Source organism: Taeniopygia guttata, chromosome 30, assembly GCF_048771995.1.
Source record: "Taeniopygia guttata chromosome 30, bTaeGut7.mat, whole genome shotgun sequence".
Lineage (NCBI taxonomy): Eukaryota > Metazoa > Chordata > Aves > Passeriformes > Estrildidae > Taeniopygia > Taeniopygia guttata.
In genome coordinates, this window is record NC_133055.1 from 2,361,192 (window position 1) to 2,376,006 (window position 14,815).

The 14,815-nt window shown below is 54.2% G+C and overlaps 2 protein-coding genes across 2 annotated transcripts in view; one reads left to right on the top strand and one right to left on the bottom strand.

Annotated features, from left to right (window-relative positions):
• The window catches only part of LOC140680256 (uncharacterized), a 1,118,524-nt gene that overhangs the window by 250,660 nt on the left and 853,049 nt on the right, over positions 1-14,815 (bottom strand). The window lies entirely within an intron of this gene.
• LOC105760196 (uncharacterized) overlaps positions 1-14,815 on the top strand; it is a 448,806-nt gene that overhangs the window by 129,829 nt on the left and 304,162 nt on the right. Inside the window, exon 5 of the mRNA XM_072919757.1 lies at positions 10,223-10,674. Within this exon, the coding sequence (XP_072775858.1) occupies positions 10,223-10,674 (452 nt within the window). The remainder of the gene's footprint in view (positions 1-10,222; positions 10,675-14,815) is intronic.

The window sequence follows — 14,815 nt, forward strand, 5'->3', positions numbered from 1 at the left end:
AGCGCTGTCAGGCAGTGCCGGGATCCCGGCTGTGGTTCTGGTGCCCACAAGTGAGGAATGGCAGCTCCAGGCTCAGAGCCAGTCAGAAAGCCAAGCAAGTGAGAGCAGAGGGAGGGCACCCTTCCAGTCTCTCTTGGGCATGGCCACAAAACATCCCCTGCTGCTTCTTCCTCCGCCTGTGTTTGGGCTGTGCTGGTGGCAGAGGCAGCCAGGCTGTGCTCTGCCTTCCAGAGCCTGTTGGGAGCGGGCATGAAAAGCGCTGTGTGCACAGCGGAGAGGCCTGGAAGGTGCTGGCAAGAGCGTCCTGCGGGAGCAGGGCTCTGGGCTCTGGCTGGGAACAGCCTGGTCTTGGTGCCGTGGGCGCAGGCAGGAGTTGAGGCAGGTGAAGAGGCACTGAGCAGCTTGTGTTTGTAGAGGGCCTGGGGCTGCACGTCTGAGCCTCCACCTGGAAAGGCACTTGGGGGAATAGGAGCTAGAGCTGGAGTGCCTGTCCTGAAAGGACATGAAGTCCTTCAGCCTTGCCAGCGTTTCTTTAGGGTGTGTTGGTGTTGAGCAGAACAGCTGCACATTTGGGGTAATGCCTTTGGAGGACAGGGGCTTGCTTCTCAAGGAAAGTGCTTCCCAGGGAGCTCCCAGTGAGGCAGGTGCAAGTGTCCCCTTTGGCTCTCTGTGCTCCTTTCAGTCCTTGAGGCCCGCTGCACTTGGCAGAGGGGCAGGGGAAGGGAGAAGGCTGTGAAGAGCAGGTTTGGCATCCACCTGGACCTGCAGAGACCAACCCAAGCACCTGCAGCAGCATGTGTTACCCCCCCTTTGGACAGAGGGGTGAGCAGAACCATCTCTGTCCATCTGTGAGCCCCAAAGCTCTCAGTGGGAGCTGTGAATTAAAAGGCCTTTACACACTCACGTTTCACATCTTCCCTGACTGCTGTGTTTCAGCTCTTGGCAAGATGCATTTGCCTCCTGCTTGCTGGGAGCTGCTGTGGCCCAGGGCCAGCACAGAGCTGGGCTGGGTGGGCCAGGCAGTGTGGTGGAGAGTCTTGGCTGATCTTGGTGTGTGCCTGGCCTCAGCAAAGGCTTGGAAGGTTTGCCTCCCAAATGTCCTGCTCACTGGCTCTCCCTGTGCATCTTAGAGAGCACAGCAGAGGCATTTCTGGCAGGCCAGATGCTCTCTTGGGACGTCCCCTCTCTTAGATCTTCCCCCTCTTGGAATACCTGCTCTCCTAGAGCACCCTCTCTTCCCTTTGTCTCTCTCCTTCCCCATCACCTCAGGCCCTGCCACGTGCTTCGTCTGGCAGCTTTTCCCTTTTAACCCAATAACTGATCCCTTGAAACCTGCAGTGCAGAACTTTCTGTCCAATCACAAAATATCACCCAAACCCATGAAGAAGGAGGTAAGAAGAAGGTAAATAAGAAGAACCTGTCTCCACCCTCAAACCTCCATATGCTTCATATTTATTACTATGTTCTAAAACCCCAAACTCTAAGTTTTCCACCCTGTGGTAGTATACACCTCTAACCAACTACACACCTGTATCCCCAGTGCTATTAATCAATTTTGGAAGCCTTCTCATCAGACTCGGGTCAAATGCAGTGTTCTCTTGCAAGTCTGTGCCTTTCAGCACAGCAAGTTTAAAATTCTCAGCATCCAGGGTTCCAACACCTATGGAATCATGGACACTCTTGTGACACTTAAGGCCTCACTGAACCATTGTGACACCACAAGGCCTCATTGAACCGAGGGGCCATTGTGACACTATGGAGTGTTGGCAGGCCAAGGGCAGTTGTCACACTGTGTGGCACCATGGAACCAAGGAGCTACAGGGCCCCATGGAACTAAGGATTCATGGAACAGTGTGGGACCCCACGGAACCAAAGGTCCATTGTGACATTGTGGGGCCTATTGGAATCCTGGAGGCCATTCTGACACTTTGAGGCCTCGTTGAATCAAGGGGATCTGCAGGGCCCCATGGAAACAAGGAGACACTTCTGACACTGTGAGTGCCCATGGAACCAAGGGTCCATTGTGATCCTGTGGCACCAAGGAGACCCCTGTGACCCTGCAAGGCCTCATGGAAGCAAGGGACCATTGTGACACTATGGAGCCCCATGGAAACAAGAGCCAAGTGTGACACATCTGGGCATCATGGAACCAAGGATCCAATATGACAGCACCTTTGTGACACTGCAAGGGCCCCATGGAAACAAGGGGCCGGGGTGACATTGCAGGGCCCCATGGAAACAAGGGAACAGGTAACAGGTCTGGTTGGCTTGGCCTGACTGGTCCAACAGCCCTTGGCATGTTGAGGGTTTCTTCTCATGTACTCCTGAAACAGAGCCCTTGGGCTCTGGGCTTTCCTTCAATGGAAAAGAACTGCCCTCCTCAATCAAGCATCCATGGCCAAAATGGGATTCCCCCCTCAAAATTCCCAATATCCAGGGATTGCTCCTAAACAAAAGCTGCCATTACCAACAAGTCTGTTTGACCTTGTCTTCCTGAGAGCTGGCTCTCACCTGCCTTCAAACACTGAGGCTCTGTTCTTTTCTCCCTGTGGAAAAGAACCATCCTTCCTGCACAGGCAACCATGGCCAAAATTGATACTTTTCCTCCAAAATTCCCTATATGCAAGGATTTCTCCCAGACAAAAGCTGCCAGGACAGACTGCTCTGGCTTGCCTTGGCCTCTGGTGGTCTCCCTATTCTGCCCTGCAACACTGGGGCTCTGCCCTTTCCTTCCTATGAAAAACAATCGTCTTTCTTCTTCATCCTTCATTCATCTCCCTTCTTTCAGCCAGGTGTCCATGGCCGAAATTGGGATTCCACCTCCAGAAGTCCTATAGTCAAAGATTGCTCCTACACAAAAGCTGCCATGACAGACAGGTCTGGCTGGCCTTGGCCTCCTTAGGGGGGGCTCTCACCTGCCTTCCAAACACAGGGGATCCATGCTTCCCCTCCTATGGAAAAGAACTGGCCTCCTCCTCCAGGCACAAATGGCTGAAATTGGATTCAACATTCACAATTCCAAATATCCAAGGGTTGGTCACAGACAAACCTGCCAGGACAGACAGGTCTGACTGGCCTTGGCCTTCGGTGACTGCAGAGTTCATCAGACCCTGAAACACAGGGGCTCTGTGGTTTCCTTTCTGTTGAGACCATTGTGACACTGTGGGGCCTTGTGGAACCCAAGGGCCATTGTCACCCTGCGGGGCCTCATGGAAGGAAGGGGCCACACTTCAGAAGCAAGCAGAAAATTGGGACACTGCAGAGCACCATGAAACCAAGAGAACATGGAACAGGTCTGGATGGCTTGGCCTCCCAGGGGCCACCTGACAGGTCCAGCTGATCTTGGAACATCGAGGGCTGCATCTCATCAGCCCCTGGAGAAGTGGGGCTCTGTGCTTTCCTTCTTATGGAAAAGAACCATCCATGTTTCCAGGTGTCCACAGCCAAAATGGATACTCCTCCTGAAAAATTCCCTATATGCAAGGGTAATCCCACACAAAATCTGCCAGGACAGAGAGCTCTGGCTGGCCTTGGCCTCTGGTGGTCACATCTCATCTCCAGAAAGCCTTTGAAAGCCTTTGAAAGCGTTTGAGCAGGTTTGGCTGCTGGAACATCAATGAGTCCCTCATCCTCTGAAAAAGTCAGATGCTCTTCTGATCATATGTGTATTTTTTTTCTCATTGTGCATTATGTGTGAAATATAATTTTCAGCTAAAAAATATTATTCTTACCACTCTCACAGTGTTATCTGACAAAAAAAATCTCCTCTACATATGGATCCATGTCACCTGTATAAGCAAAGACAAGAAAGATTCCACCATTTTTTGTCTCTGCTCCCATCTGTCACATCTCCTCTGGAGCTGGAGGTGCAGCCCCAGCACTTGGGAGGGCTCAGGGGGTCACAAGCTCAGCTCCCACACAGAGAACATGCAGACCCCTGGGGTGCTCTTCCTGGCCCTGCCCGCTCAGCCAGGCTGAGATGGACACTGATGGTTTCTGTGCCAGGCTCTCCCAGCCCAGCCCAGCCCAGCTCCCTGCAAGCTCTGCCAGCTGCCCTGAGCTCTGGGCAGCACCAAGGGCCTCTCCCCAGCACAGCCCAGCCGGCTCTGGCCCCACAGCTCTGCTCAGGCCGGGCTGCTCTGGGCACTGCCCCATGGCCTCAGCCCCTGCCAAGGGCACAGCAGCAGCTGCAGCTCAGCCAGGACTCAGCCCCACCATGGGGGAAGGGGCTTGGCCAAGGCCAAAGGAGCTCCCTGGCTGCCCTGCTCCCCTCTGGCTGAGGTGCTGAGAGCTCTGCAGCCCCTCCTGCCATCCCATCTGCCCAGGCCAGCACAAGAGCCCCGGCCTTGGGGCCCTGCAGAGCTGCTCCTGCTCCAGGCCCAGGGCCCATCCCAGAGCTGGGGCAGCCACAAAGCTGTGCCCATTTCTGCTCATTGCTGCTCTGATGGGCATGGATCCTCACCCACTTGGAGGTTGCTGATGAATTTTCCTACTCCAGAGGCCTTTTCTTTCTTGAGCTCTTCAGTTCAGGAATTCAGTGAGAAAAGCTCACAAACATTCGTTCAAAATATTGAAACAAGAAAAACCCATGGGAATCATTTAAGTTTTCAATTCTTCTGTGGTTAATTAGACAGATTTCAGAACAGTATTCATAGTGAATATACTGTATTGAAAGCAATGCAGACAGAACTGTTTTGTGCTGTCAAATCTTCTTTTCCTGTTTATAGATTGAGATCAGCAATGTCCAGTAGATATTGACCTCCAGCACCTTCTAATGCAGTCTGAATAGATATGAAAATCAAGACCCTTCATGGCTGGCAATCAATAACACTTTGTCCCTACCCCCTCCCCACCATTTCCCTCATCCAGCCCCAGGCACTCCTATGGATCAGGAATGGTGTGGCCAGCAGGAGCAGGGCAGTGATTCTTCCCCTGTGCTCAGCACTGGTTGGGCAGCACCTCGAGTGCTGCGCCAGTTCTGGGGCCCCCCAGTTTAGGAAGGACATGGAAGGGCTGGAGCACGTCCAGAGAAGGGCAACAAGGCTGGTGAGGGGTCTGGAGCACACCTCCTGTGCAGAACGGCTGAGGGAGCTGGGGTTGTTTATCCTGGAGCAGAGGTTGCTCAGGGCAGACCTCATCACTCTCTTCAACTCCCTGACTGAGAATGCAGCCAGCTGGGGGTCAGGCTCTTTTCCCAGGGAACAGAGACAGGACAGGAAGAGACAGCCTTCAGCTGCACCAGGGGAGAGTTAGGCTGGATATTGGGAAATATTCTTCACACAATGGTTAACTGGAAATTCAAATGGGCTGCCCAGGGAGGTGGTTGAGTCACCATCCCTGGAGGTGTTTAAGGAAAGACTGGATGTGGCACTCAGAGCCATGGTCTGGGTGATAAGGTGGTTTTGGGTCCCAGGTTGGACTTGTGTTGGAATTTGTGGGTATTGATGATTCCGAGATTGTAGAAAGTCTCTGTCTTTCTGCCCCGTTGCCAAAGAAGAAGCCATAATTCGTCTGTGCTGTTTTCAAGGTTGTTTATTCTTGCTTATCTCTAACATGTTCTGCTGCCCTGCCGCAGGTCTGTCCTGCAGGGCAGCGTGTGGGGCTCTGCCCCCAGTGGGATGTTACAAACATTATATACCAGAAACTATGTGTGCTATATTTACAATAATGTGCCAATATCTATCATCTATGTTGAACAGCGTGTCCCCAGCCTAAACCAATAGAAAAATCCCAACGCTACAGTGAAACATGGAGGGCATGAAGAAGGAGGAAAAGGACAAGACACACCCAATTCCTCCATCTTGTCCCCTCTGAACCCCTAATCTAGAAACCTAAAATTTTACTTTTGCACCCATGCCACACTTAATTATTACTCTTATCAAACACTCAAAGCTTGTAATTCATCCTGTAAGATTGAAAACTCCTCTCCATGGACAGAGATCACAGACAGTGTCTCTGGGGACTCTGTACAGGGGGGTTCCTCACCCGTGCCAGGGTCCCAGACCTGCCAGGGCAGCCAGAGGGAAGCCCTGGATTCCCACAGACTTGATGCTCTCCAAGGTCTTTCCCAGCCTGGTTGATTCTCTGATGATTGTGACACTGCAGGGCCCTGTGGAAGCAAGGGGCCATTGTGACACTGCAGGGCCTGGTGGCACTAAGAGGACCATGGTGACACTGTGTACGACATGGCACCACAGAGCCAAGGGGCCATTGTGACACTGTGGGGCTGAATGGGAGCAAGGAGTGCATTGTGACAGTGTGGATCCTGGTGGGACCACAGAGGCCACTGTGCCACTGCAGGGCCTTGTGGAACCATGCAGAGCTTTGTGACAGAGCAGGACCTTGTGTCACCATGGGGCCATGGTGACACTGCAGGGCCCCATGGAACCAAGGGGCCAATGCTGCTCCTCAGGGACTCATAGAATGAAGGAAACATGTTTGACACCGTGGTGGCCCTTGGGACCAAGAGGCCATTGTGACACTGTGGGACCAAGGAGAGCATTGCTGCCCTGACAGGCCTTATGGAACCAAGGATCCACTGTGACACTGCAGGGCCCTGGGGGACCACGGTGCCATTCTGACACTGCGGGGCCCAAGGATCCAAGGGACTTTGTGACACCAAGGGGTCCCATGGAACCAAAGGGACATTGTGACAGTGGGAGGCCCCATGGAATCATGGAGACCATTGGGACACTCTGGGGCCTCATGGAACCCTGGTGACACCAAGTTGTCTGGGAGTGCTGATCTTCTGGAGAGTAAGAGGGCTCTGCACAGGGACTGGACAGGCTGGATCCAGGGCCCAAACCCAACAAGGTGAGGTTTAACAAGTCCAAGTGCCGGGTCCTGCACTTTGGCCACAACAACCCCTGCAGCGCTACAGGCTAGGGACAGAGAGGCTGGACAGCAGCCAGGCAGAAAGGGACCTGCAGGGACTGATGGACAGCAGGCTGGACATGAGCCAGCCATGTGCCCAGGTGGCCAAGAAGGCCAATGGCTCCTGGCCTGGATCAGGAATGGTGTGGCCAGCAGGAGCAGGGCAGTGATTCTTCCCCTGTGCTCAGCGCTGGTTTGGCAGCACCTCGAGTGCTGTGTCCAGTTCTGGCCCCTCCATTTGGAAAGGACATGGAGACCCTTGAGGGTGTCCAGAGAAGGGCAACAAGGCTGGTGAGTGGCTTGGAACACAAGCCCTATGAGGAATGACTGAGGGAGCTGGGGTTGTTTAGCCTGGAGAAGAGGAGACTCAGAGGTGACCTTATCACCCTCTGCAATTTCCTGAAAGGTGGCTGTGGTCAGCTGGGGGTCAGTCTCTTTCTCCAGCCAACAACTGACAGAACAAGAGGACACGGTCTTAAACTGCACCAAGGGAAATACAGGCTGAATATTAGGAAAAAGTTTTTTACTGAAAGGTTGATGAAGTATTGGATTGGTTTGCCCAGGGAGGTGGTAAAGTCACCTTCCCTGGATGTGTTTGAAAAAAGATTAGATGTGGCACTCAGTGCTATGCTTTAGTTGAGGTGGTGTTAGGGCATGGGTTAGACTCTATGATCTTAAAGGTCTCTTCCAACCCAGTAATTCTGTGATTCTGTGATTCTGTGACTCGATGATCCCAATGGGTCCCTCCCAGCTCAGCCCCTTCTGCAATTCTCACCCTTTGGCTCAGCCTTTGTGTCCCCTCGAGGTGCTGGCAGAGCTGTTGCGGACATGGCAGGAGCAGGGCAGCCCCAGTGTTCCCCTGTCTGTGACACCCCAGCAGTGACAGCCCCAGCGTTCCCTGTCTGTGACACCCCAGCAGTGACAGCCCCAGCGTTCCCCTGTCTGTGACACCCCAGCGGTGACAGCCCCAGCGTTCCCCTGTCTGTGACACCCCAGCGGTGACAGCCCCAGCGTTCCCATCTGTGACACCCCAGCGGTGACAGCCCCAGTGTTCCCCTGTCTGTGACACCCCAGCAGTGACAGCCCCAGTGTTCCCCTGTCTGTGACATCTCAGTGGTGACAGCCCCAGTGTTCCCCTGTCTGTGACACCCCAGCGGTGACAGCCCCAGTGTTCCCCTGTCTGTGACACCCCAGCGGTGACAGCCCCAGCGTTCCCTGTCTGTGACACCCCAGCAGTGACAGCCCCAACATTCCCTGTCTGTGACACCCCAGCAGTGACAGCCCCAGCGTTCCCCTGTCTGTGACACCCCAGTGGTGACAGACAAGTGTCAGACACTGTTACAGAGCTCTGCCCAGAGCTGACAGGGGGAATTGATTAAAAAAAAAATAAACAAAACAAAAACAAAACAACCCAAACAAAACCTTACTAAAATTAAAAAAAAACACCTCCCAATAAAACCCCAACAAATAAAAAAAAAAAAAACTAACAAAAAAACCCCCAAACAAACCAAAACAAAATACAGAAAAGAACCCCAACCAAACAAAATATCAAAACAAGAAAAAGAGAACTCCCAATCAGCAGAGTTGTTCCATCCTTCACTTGCAACATCGGCACTCACACAAGAGTCATTGGGCACATTTGCAGGAAAAGCTGGTTTAGGACAGGCTCTCAGCAGAACTGTTCTCAGCTGAGCCAAAAGGCCCCTGTGGCAGCTGCAGGGCCATTGGCAATGCAGAGCCTCAGGCCAGAGGGGAGAAAAGGGCTCTGAGCTCCCCTGCCCTGACACTGAACCCTGCAGGGCTGCAGGTGCGGGGCGGGCAGGGCTGGGAGGGGGCACAGCCCGGGGGTCCCGCAGAGCCTCCCTGCTCCAGAGCCGCAGCTGCGGCAATGGGACAGCTGCCGGGATCTGTGTGCCAGGGACGAGCCGCAGGCGGGGGTGCCGAGGGCTGGGCTGGAGCAGCTTTTTGTCCCGGTGCGGGGCCATTGCCGCGGGGTTGGGGTCCCTGGGAAGGCGCAGGAGCACAGGGGGCAGGGTTGGTTTGTGGATTTGTGGTTGCGATGTTTTGTTGGCGGCCCCGGGCGGGCTGTGCGAGCCGGGAGCGGCCGGCCGGGCCCGCAGCCGGCGCTGGGGCCGGGAGCCCCCGGGCAGAGCTCTGTGCTCGGGGCCGAGCCCCGGGCGGCCGCTCAGAGGCAGCCCCGGCTGCGGGGGTCCCCGAGGGTCCCCGGGCAGGGGGCGGCGGGGGCTGCCGGAGCTCTGTGCCCGGGGCTGGGCGCGGCTGCCCAGGGAGCGGAGGGTGCAGGGTCCCCCCGTGCTGGGGCTGGCTCTGCCCGGCCCAGGGGCTGCGCTGTCAGCCCGGAGCCGCGCGGGGATCGCTCGGTACCGGCAGGGCTGGCAGGGAAACCGGCAATGGGGGGAGCACAGAGGGGCAATACGAGAGCTGGGGTGCTCCAGAAGCCTGGAGGTATTGGGAGCATGGACAGGGGGCACCCATGGATACCCCGGGACCCTGAAACAGGGACCCCGGACAGTGCTGACCCCTGGGACGCCTGTGATGCCAAAGTGGTGAGCCCAGAGGAGGGGAACCTGTGGCATTGCCAGGAGCCCCAGCAGCCCAGAGAGGGGGAGCACCAATGCAAACTTGACCCGCAGCAAGCCAGACAGGGTGGGGGCCTCCAGGAGCCCAAAGTGGAGAGGCCAGAGAGGGGAAACTCAGGGTTTGGGTTTTGCTGAATCTTGGTTTTTAATATATTTTGGGGGTCTAAATCTTGCTGTTTTCGAGGCTTTTATGGTTACCAGATGACTGGTGACTTTTAGAGATAGACTTGGGCAGTAGGAACTTCTGACACAATGTGCCCATACATGGTTTTCCCCAAACCAGGATTTCTTATTCCCAAACGTTGGCTGGATGGAGAAGGAGTCTGCGAGGAAGAGGAAGACTCCCCAGGTCACCCAGGCAGGTGAGGAGGAATTCAGTGCCCCTTTCCCCCTCTCCTGCTCCATCTCCCAGCCCAGTACAGCTCCTGGCTGGAGGACATCCCCCTGCTGACATCGTCATGCGGGGGGCACACTGTGGGGATCTCCTTCCCCTTTCCTGTGGCACAGAGACAAATCCCATCCTCTCCTTGTCCTTCCTCCCCAGACAAGGACCTGAGGATGGAGAGCAGGGAGGACAAATCCCCACGACAGAACCTCGTGGAAGAGGCTGTTTTGCATGACTCCAGGGCACAGGAATCCAATGGGGAGGAAAAGCCCTGGAGATCCCACAGGAGGAGGGGCTGCAAACCCAGCCCAGGGTGCTCTGAGGAGGAAGGACCCACCCTGTGCCAGGAAGGTGGACAGAGCTCCAGCCAGAGCTCAGAGCTGAAGGTCCATGAGCCGGTTCACCATGGGGAGAAGCCCTACAAGTGCTTGGAGTGTGGGAAGAGCTTCAGGCAGAGCAACACCCTGATCTGCCACCAGATGATCCACACTGGGGAATGGCCCTACGAGTGTGGGGAGTGTGGGAAGGGCTTCAGCTGCAGCTCTGCCCTTGTAACCCACCAACGCATCCACACTGGGGAGAGGCCCTACGAGTGTCCCCAGTGTGGGAAGGGGTTTCAGACCAGCTCCAGTCTCCTCCTGCATGAGCGGGTCCACACCGAGGAGAGGCCCTTCCGCTGCCCCAACTGTGGGAAGGGCTTCAAGCAAAACTCCCACCTCATCAGGCACCGGCGCATCCACACTGGGGAGAGGCCCTACGAGTGTGGGGAGTGTGGGAAGAGCTTCACCCAGAGCTCTCACTTGACCAGACACCAACGGAGCCACCAGTGAGGGAAGCCCTGTGAGTGCCCCAACTGCAGGAGGAGCTTCGTGCACCGCTCCAGCTTCATCCCCCATTGAAGAACCCACATTGGGAAGAGCCCTGGTGATCCCTGTTACCTGTGATCCATGCTGGGAAGATACCTGTACCTTCTCCTGCCCCTGCCAATGACCTGATGTGGGATTGAAGAACATGAGGGTCTGGCCATGGCCCTGTCACTACATTCACTCCCACCTCAGGTCATTGCCAGGGGCAGGAAAGGGACTCTCTCTCTCTCTCTCTCTCTCTCTGAGAAGGGTGTCCTTTCCAGGCAGGAGGAGACATGTGGCCAGGAAGGTACAATTGATGGTGATGTAGTTTCCCTTGTAAATAGTTTTTCTTATCCCTTCCGTTGTCAATAGTTTTTCTATTCCTGTTTGTTCCTCATCTCGTTGCTGTTCCCAGTAAATTGTTCTTATCCCAGCCTTGGATCTTTCCATTTTTTCCTTCAGTGGAAGGTGGGAGGGCAACGAGCACCAGCGGGGTTTTAGCGGGAGCAGGAAATTGGGGAATCCCATTCCTGAAGCCCGGCCCATGGAAACCGAGCATCCCAGCTGGTGCCAGCCCTGGTGGCCATGGCAGCAGCCTTGGGAGCGGGTCCCTGGCTGGGGCTGAGGGAACCTCTTCACTCTGGTGCCCAGGGACAGGAGTGCAGGGAGCGGCTGCAGCTGAGTCGGGGCAGGCTGAGGTTGGATCTCAGGGAAAGGTTTTTGCCCAGAGGCTGCTGAGGCACTGCCCAGGCTCCCCAGGGAAGGGTCACAGCTCCAGGGCTCTCTGAGCTCCAGCAGCGTTTGGACAGCGCTGCCAGGCCCAGGCTGGCAGTGTTGGGGTGCCCTGTGCAGGGCCAGCAGCGGGACTCGAGGATCCTGATGGGTCCCTCCCAGCTCAGCCAATTCTGTGCTTCTGGGATCCCATGACCCTGGGAATGGGATGCCAGAGGTTGCCATGGCAATTGTCTTGGTTTGGAAAGACAGGTGTCTGCTAAGGAAGGCAGGAGCCTCCCCTGAAATGGAAACTGTAAACCTCCTCCCTCCAACTTGTTATAAATTTGAAATTATGGGGGCTTTTTCGGCAAAGATACGGGAGCAGGAATTACAGCTCTTTATTAGGGAAGAAAAGAAAAAGATATAATAAACAATGCAGTAATGCAAAACAACACTGACAGAGTCAGAATACAACCTGACACCCTTTTGGTCAGGGTGTTGGTAGCAGTCTAATTGGAATGGTGGTTGCAGTCCCCCTGGAGTGTCAGGTGTGGTTCTGTTGGAGCAGTGATCCTGTAGAAAATGGTGTAGTCTTCCTCTGAAGAGGCAGTGGAAGAGGCAGCTGTTCCTCTGGGAAATCCAGTGCAGAAAAAGCCATGCTGGTGTTCCAGAAACTCAAGATTATATCCAGGTAGAAATGCTTGGCTCCTCCCTCTGGGCAGAGCATCTCCCAGCGGGATGTTATAGTTCTTATCAGTTGTGCAGTGACATTCAATAGCTCATTATTAGCAGATGTCTCCCCAGAAGGAGAATTGGTTGTGAAAGAGAAAAGAAAAACTGCCCCCTGCACAACTGCCATAGAGATGGCTGTCGGAATCTGTGGGTATTGGTGATTCCGAGATTGTAGAAAGTCTCTGTCTTTCTGCCCCATTGCCAAAGAAGAAGCCATAATCTGTCTGTGCTGTTTCAAGGTTGTTTATTCTGTTTATCTCTAACATGTTCTGCTGCCCTGCCACAGGTCTGTCCTGCAGGGCAGCGTGCGGGGCTCTGCCCCTCAGTGGGATGGTACAAACATTATATACCAGAAACTACGTGTGCTATATTTACAATAATGTGCCAATATCTATCATCTATGTTGAACAGCGTGTCCCCAGCCTAAACCAATAGAAAAATCCCAACACTACAGTGAAACATGGAGGGCATGAAGAAGGAGGAAAAGGACAAGACACACCCAATTCCTCCATCTTGTCCCCTCTGAACCGCTAATCTAGAATCCTAAAATTTTACTTTTGCACCTGTGTCACACTTAATTATTACTCTTATCAAACACTCAAAGCTTGTAATTCATCCTGTAAGATTGAAAACTCCTCTCCATGGACAGAGATCACAGACAGTGTCTCTGGGGGCTCTGTACAGGGGGGTTTCTGACCCCTGCCAGGGTCCCAGACCTGCCAGGGCAGCCAGAGGGAAGCCCTGGATTCCCACAGATGTCAAATGGAATACATCTTGCCTTTCAATCTGGGAGAACATGTTTCACTAATGAGTGGATACATCTACCACAGTGCTAATGACCATGCATATTTCATTAATGAGCAGACACAAAGATAACCTTTGGTTGGAAGGTTCATCCAGAGGCCACCTTTGGCTCAGGGCCTGCTCTTCAGGCCTCACTCAGCGCTGTTGTCCAGGCCTTGGCACTTCAGGGACGTGGCTTAGTGCTGGGCTCGACACTGCTGGGTGAACGGCTGGACTGGATGAGCTCAGAGGTCTTTTCCAAGAGAAAGGATTCTGTGACTGCATGGTTCCACCTGCTGCATTCAGCCCAGTCCATGTTAGCAGCATTCATTTGCTCAGAAAGTCTCCTCTTGCCCAGCTCTTGAGGCCTGAGGCTTCAGCTCCTTCAGCTCCTGGTGCTCAGCTGCTCGTGCTGAACGAGAGGACTCAGAGGGAAGAACACAATTCATCCAATCCCTTCTGGGACATGGAGAGGGGAGGCCGTGAAAACAGGAGCATTGCTTGGTGTGGCCTCCTCTCTGCCCTTGACGCCTTTCAGCCCTTTGAACCAGCCAAGAGCTTTCTCCAAGGGTGCAATGGAGCAGCTGCTCCTGCTCCCGGGTCTGGCTCTCTCCAATCTCTGACCTTGCCTGGTTGTGTCCCTCTTGCTGTGCCCTCTGCTCCCCCAGGGCTCGGTGGCTGCTGCCCAGGACTGTGGGACTGGCACATCCCGTGGTCCAGACCCTCCTTTCTCTGCCCTTGGATCTGCCTGGGCACAGCAGCCGTTTCCATCTGGAAGCTCTCCATGGACAGGGAGTCCCCAGCTCTGTTCCTTGCACAACCTCCAGGAGCCCAGAGCTGCCATCTCAAGTCCCTGCTGGCACTGGGGGCTCCCAGGTGGGCACAAGTGGGGCAGCAGAGCCAGCGGGGAGCCTGTGAGTCTCTTCCAGCCCTGCCTGCTCAGAGTTTGGGCCTTGGAGCCTCAGGTGGCCAAAGGCAGCTGCTGCTGGTCCCTCTGTGTGCCCCGTGTTCAGCAGTGCTGCTCCATCAGTCTGTGCCCAGCAACGGGGAAAAGCCTCAGCCCTGCAGGGCCAGGAGCTGCCGGGCTCTGCCTGAGCAGCTCAGCCAGCGGGGAGGGAGCTGCTCCCCACAGGAACCAGGAGCAAAGGACACTCCTTTTATAGAACATGTTTTCTATTTAAAGGAAAAATAAAAAGTAATAAAAAACTATATAAAATGTGAAAGATAAATACAAAACCCAAGTGTGTAGTGAAAAACTTCTCAAGCTTTGGATTTAGAGGTAACTGGTCTTTTAAAAAAGAGAACTCCGTTATTTACTTGTGAATGTGCTAATGGCATGGATCCATCTTGCTGACCTCAGCAGCCTTTTTAAATCAATTTTTTGGTTTGTTTCCAACATTGTTATTTTAAATTGTGGTTGAAGCAGGAGGAAATTGCTTTGTGCCCTTCCAGCTCCAAGCAGGACTGGGAATCTAAACTCTGCTAAATCCCAAACCCTTCAGAAGATACCCTTCCTTCTCACCCTGTGAATGAGCTGCACATTCCCGTTGAAACTGTCAAGGGTTTCTTAAAGACAGAAAATCCCTCTTACAGCTTTTTGGTCTGGTTTGGAAGTGCAGAAGGGCACTTCTCCATCCATCAGTTCCTGGCTGCACTGCCTCGGGAACACGGCTCACTTGCCAGGTTCAGTCTATTTGTGGCACTTCTAGGGGAGGAAGAAAGTGCAATTGCACAATTCCAGCCAAAAAAGGAATGAAGAGTGGAAAAGACAAAACATCTTGGGGAGATCCAGGCTTTCAGCTGGGGCTGTGGAGAGTTTTGGTCCTTGCCAATTGGATGTGTGTCCCCAGCTGCAATCTCCTGGCCTGCAGGAGAGCCTCACT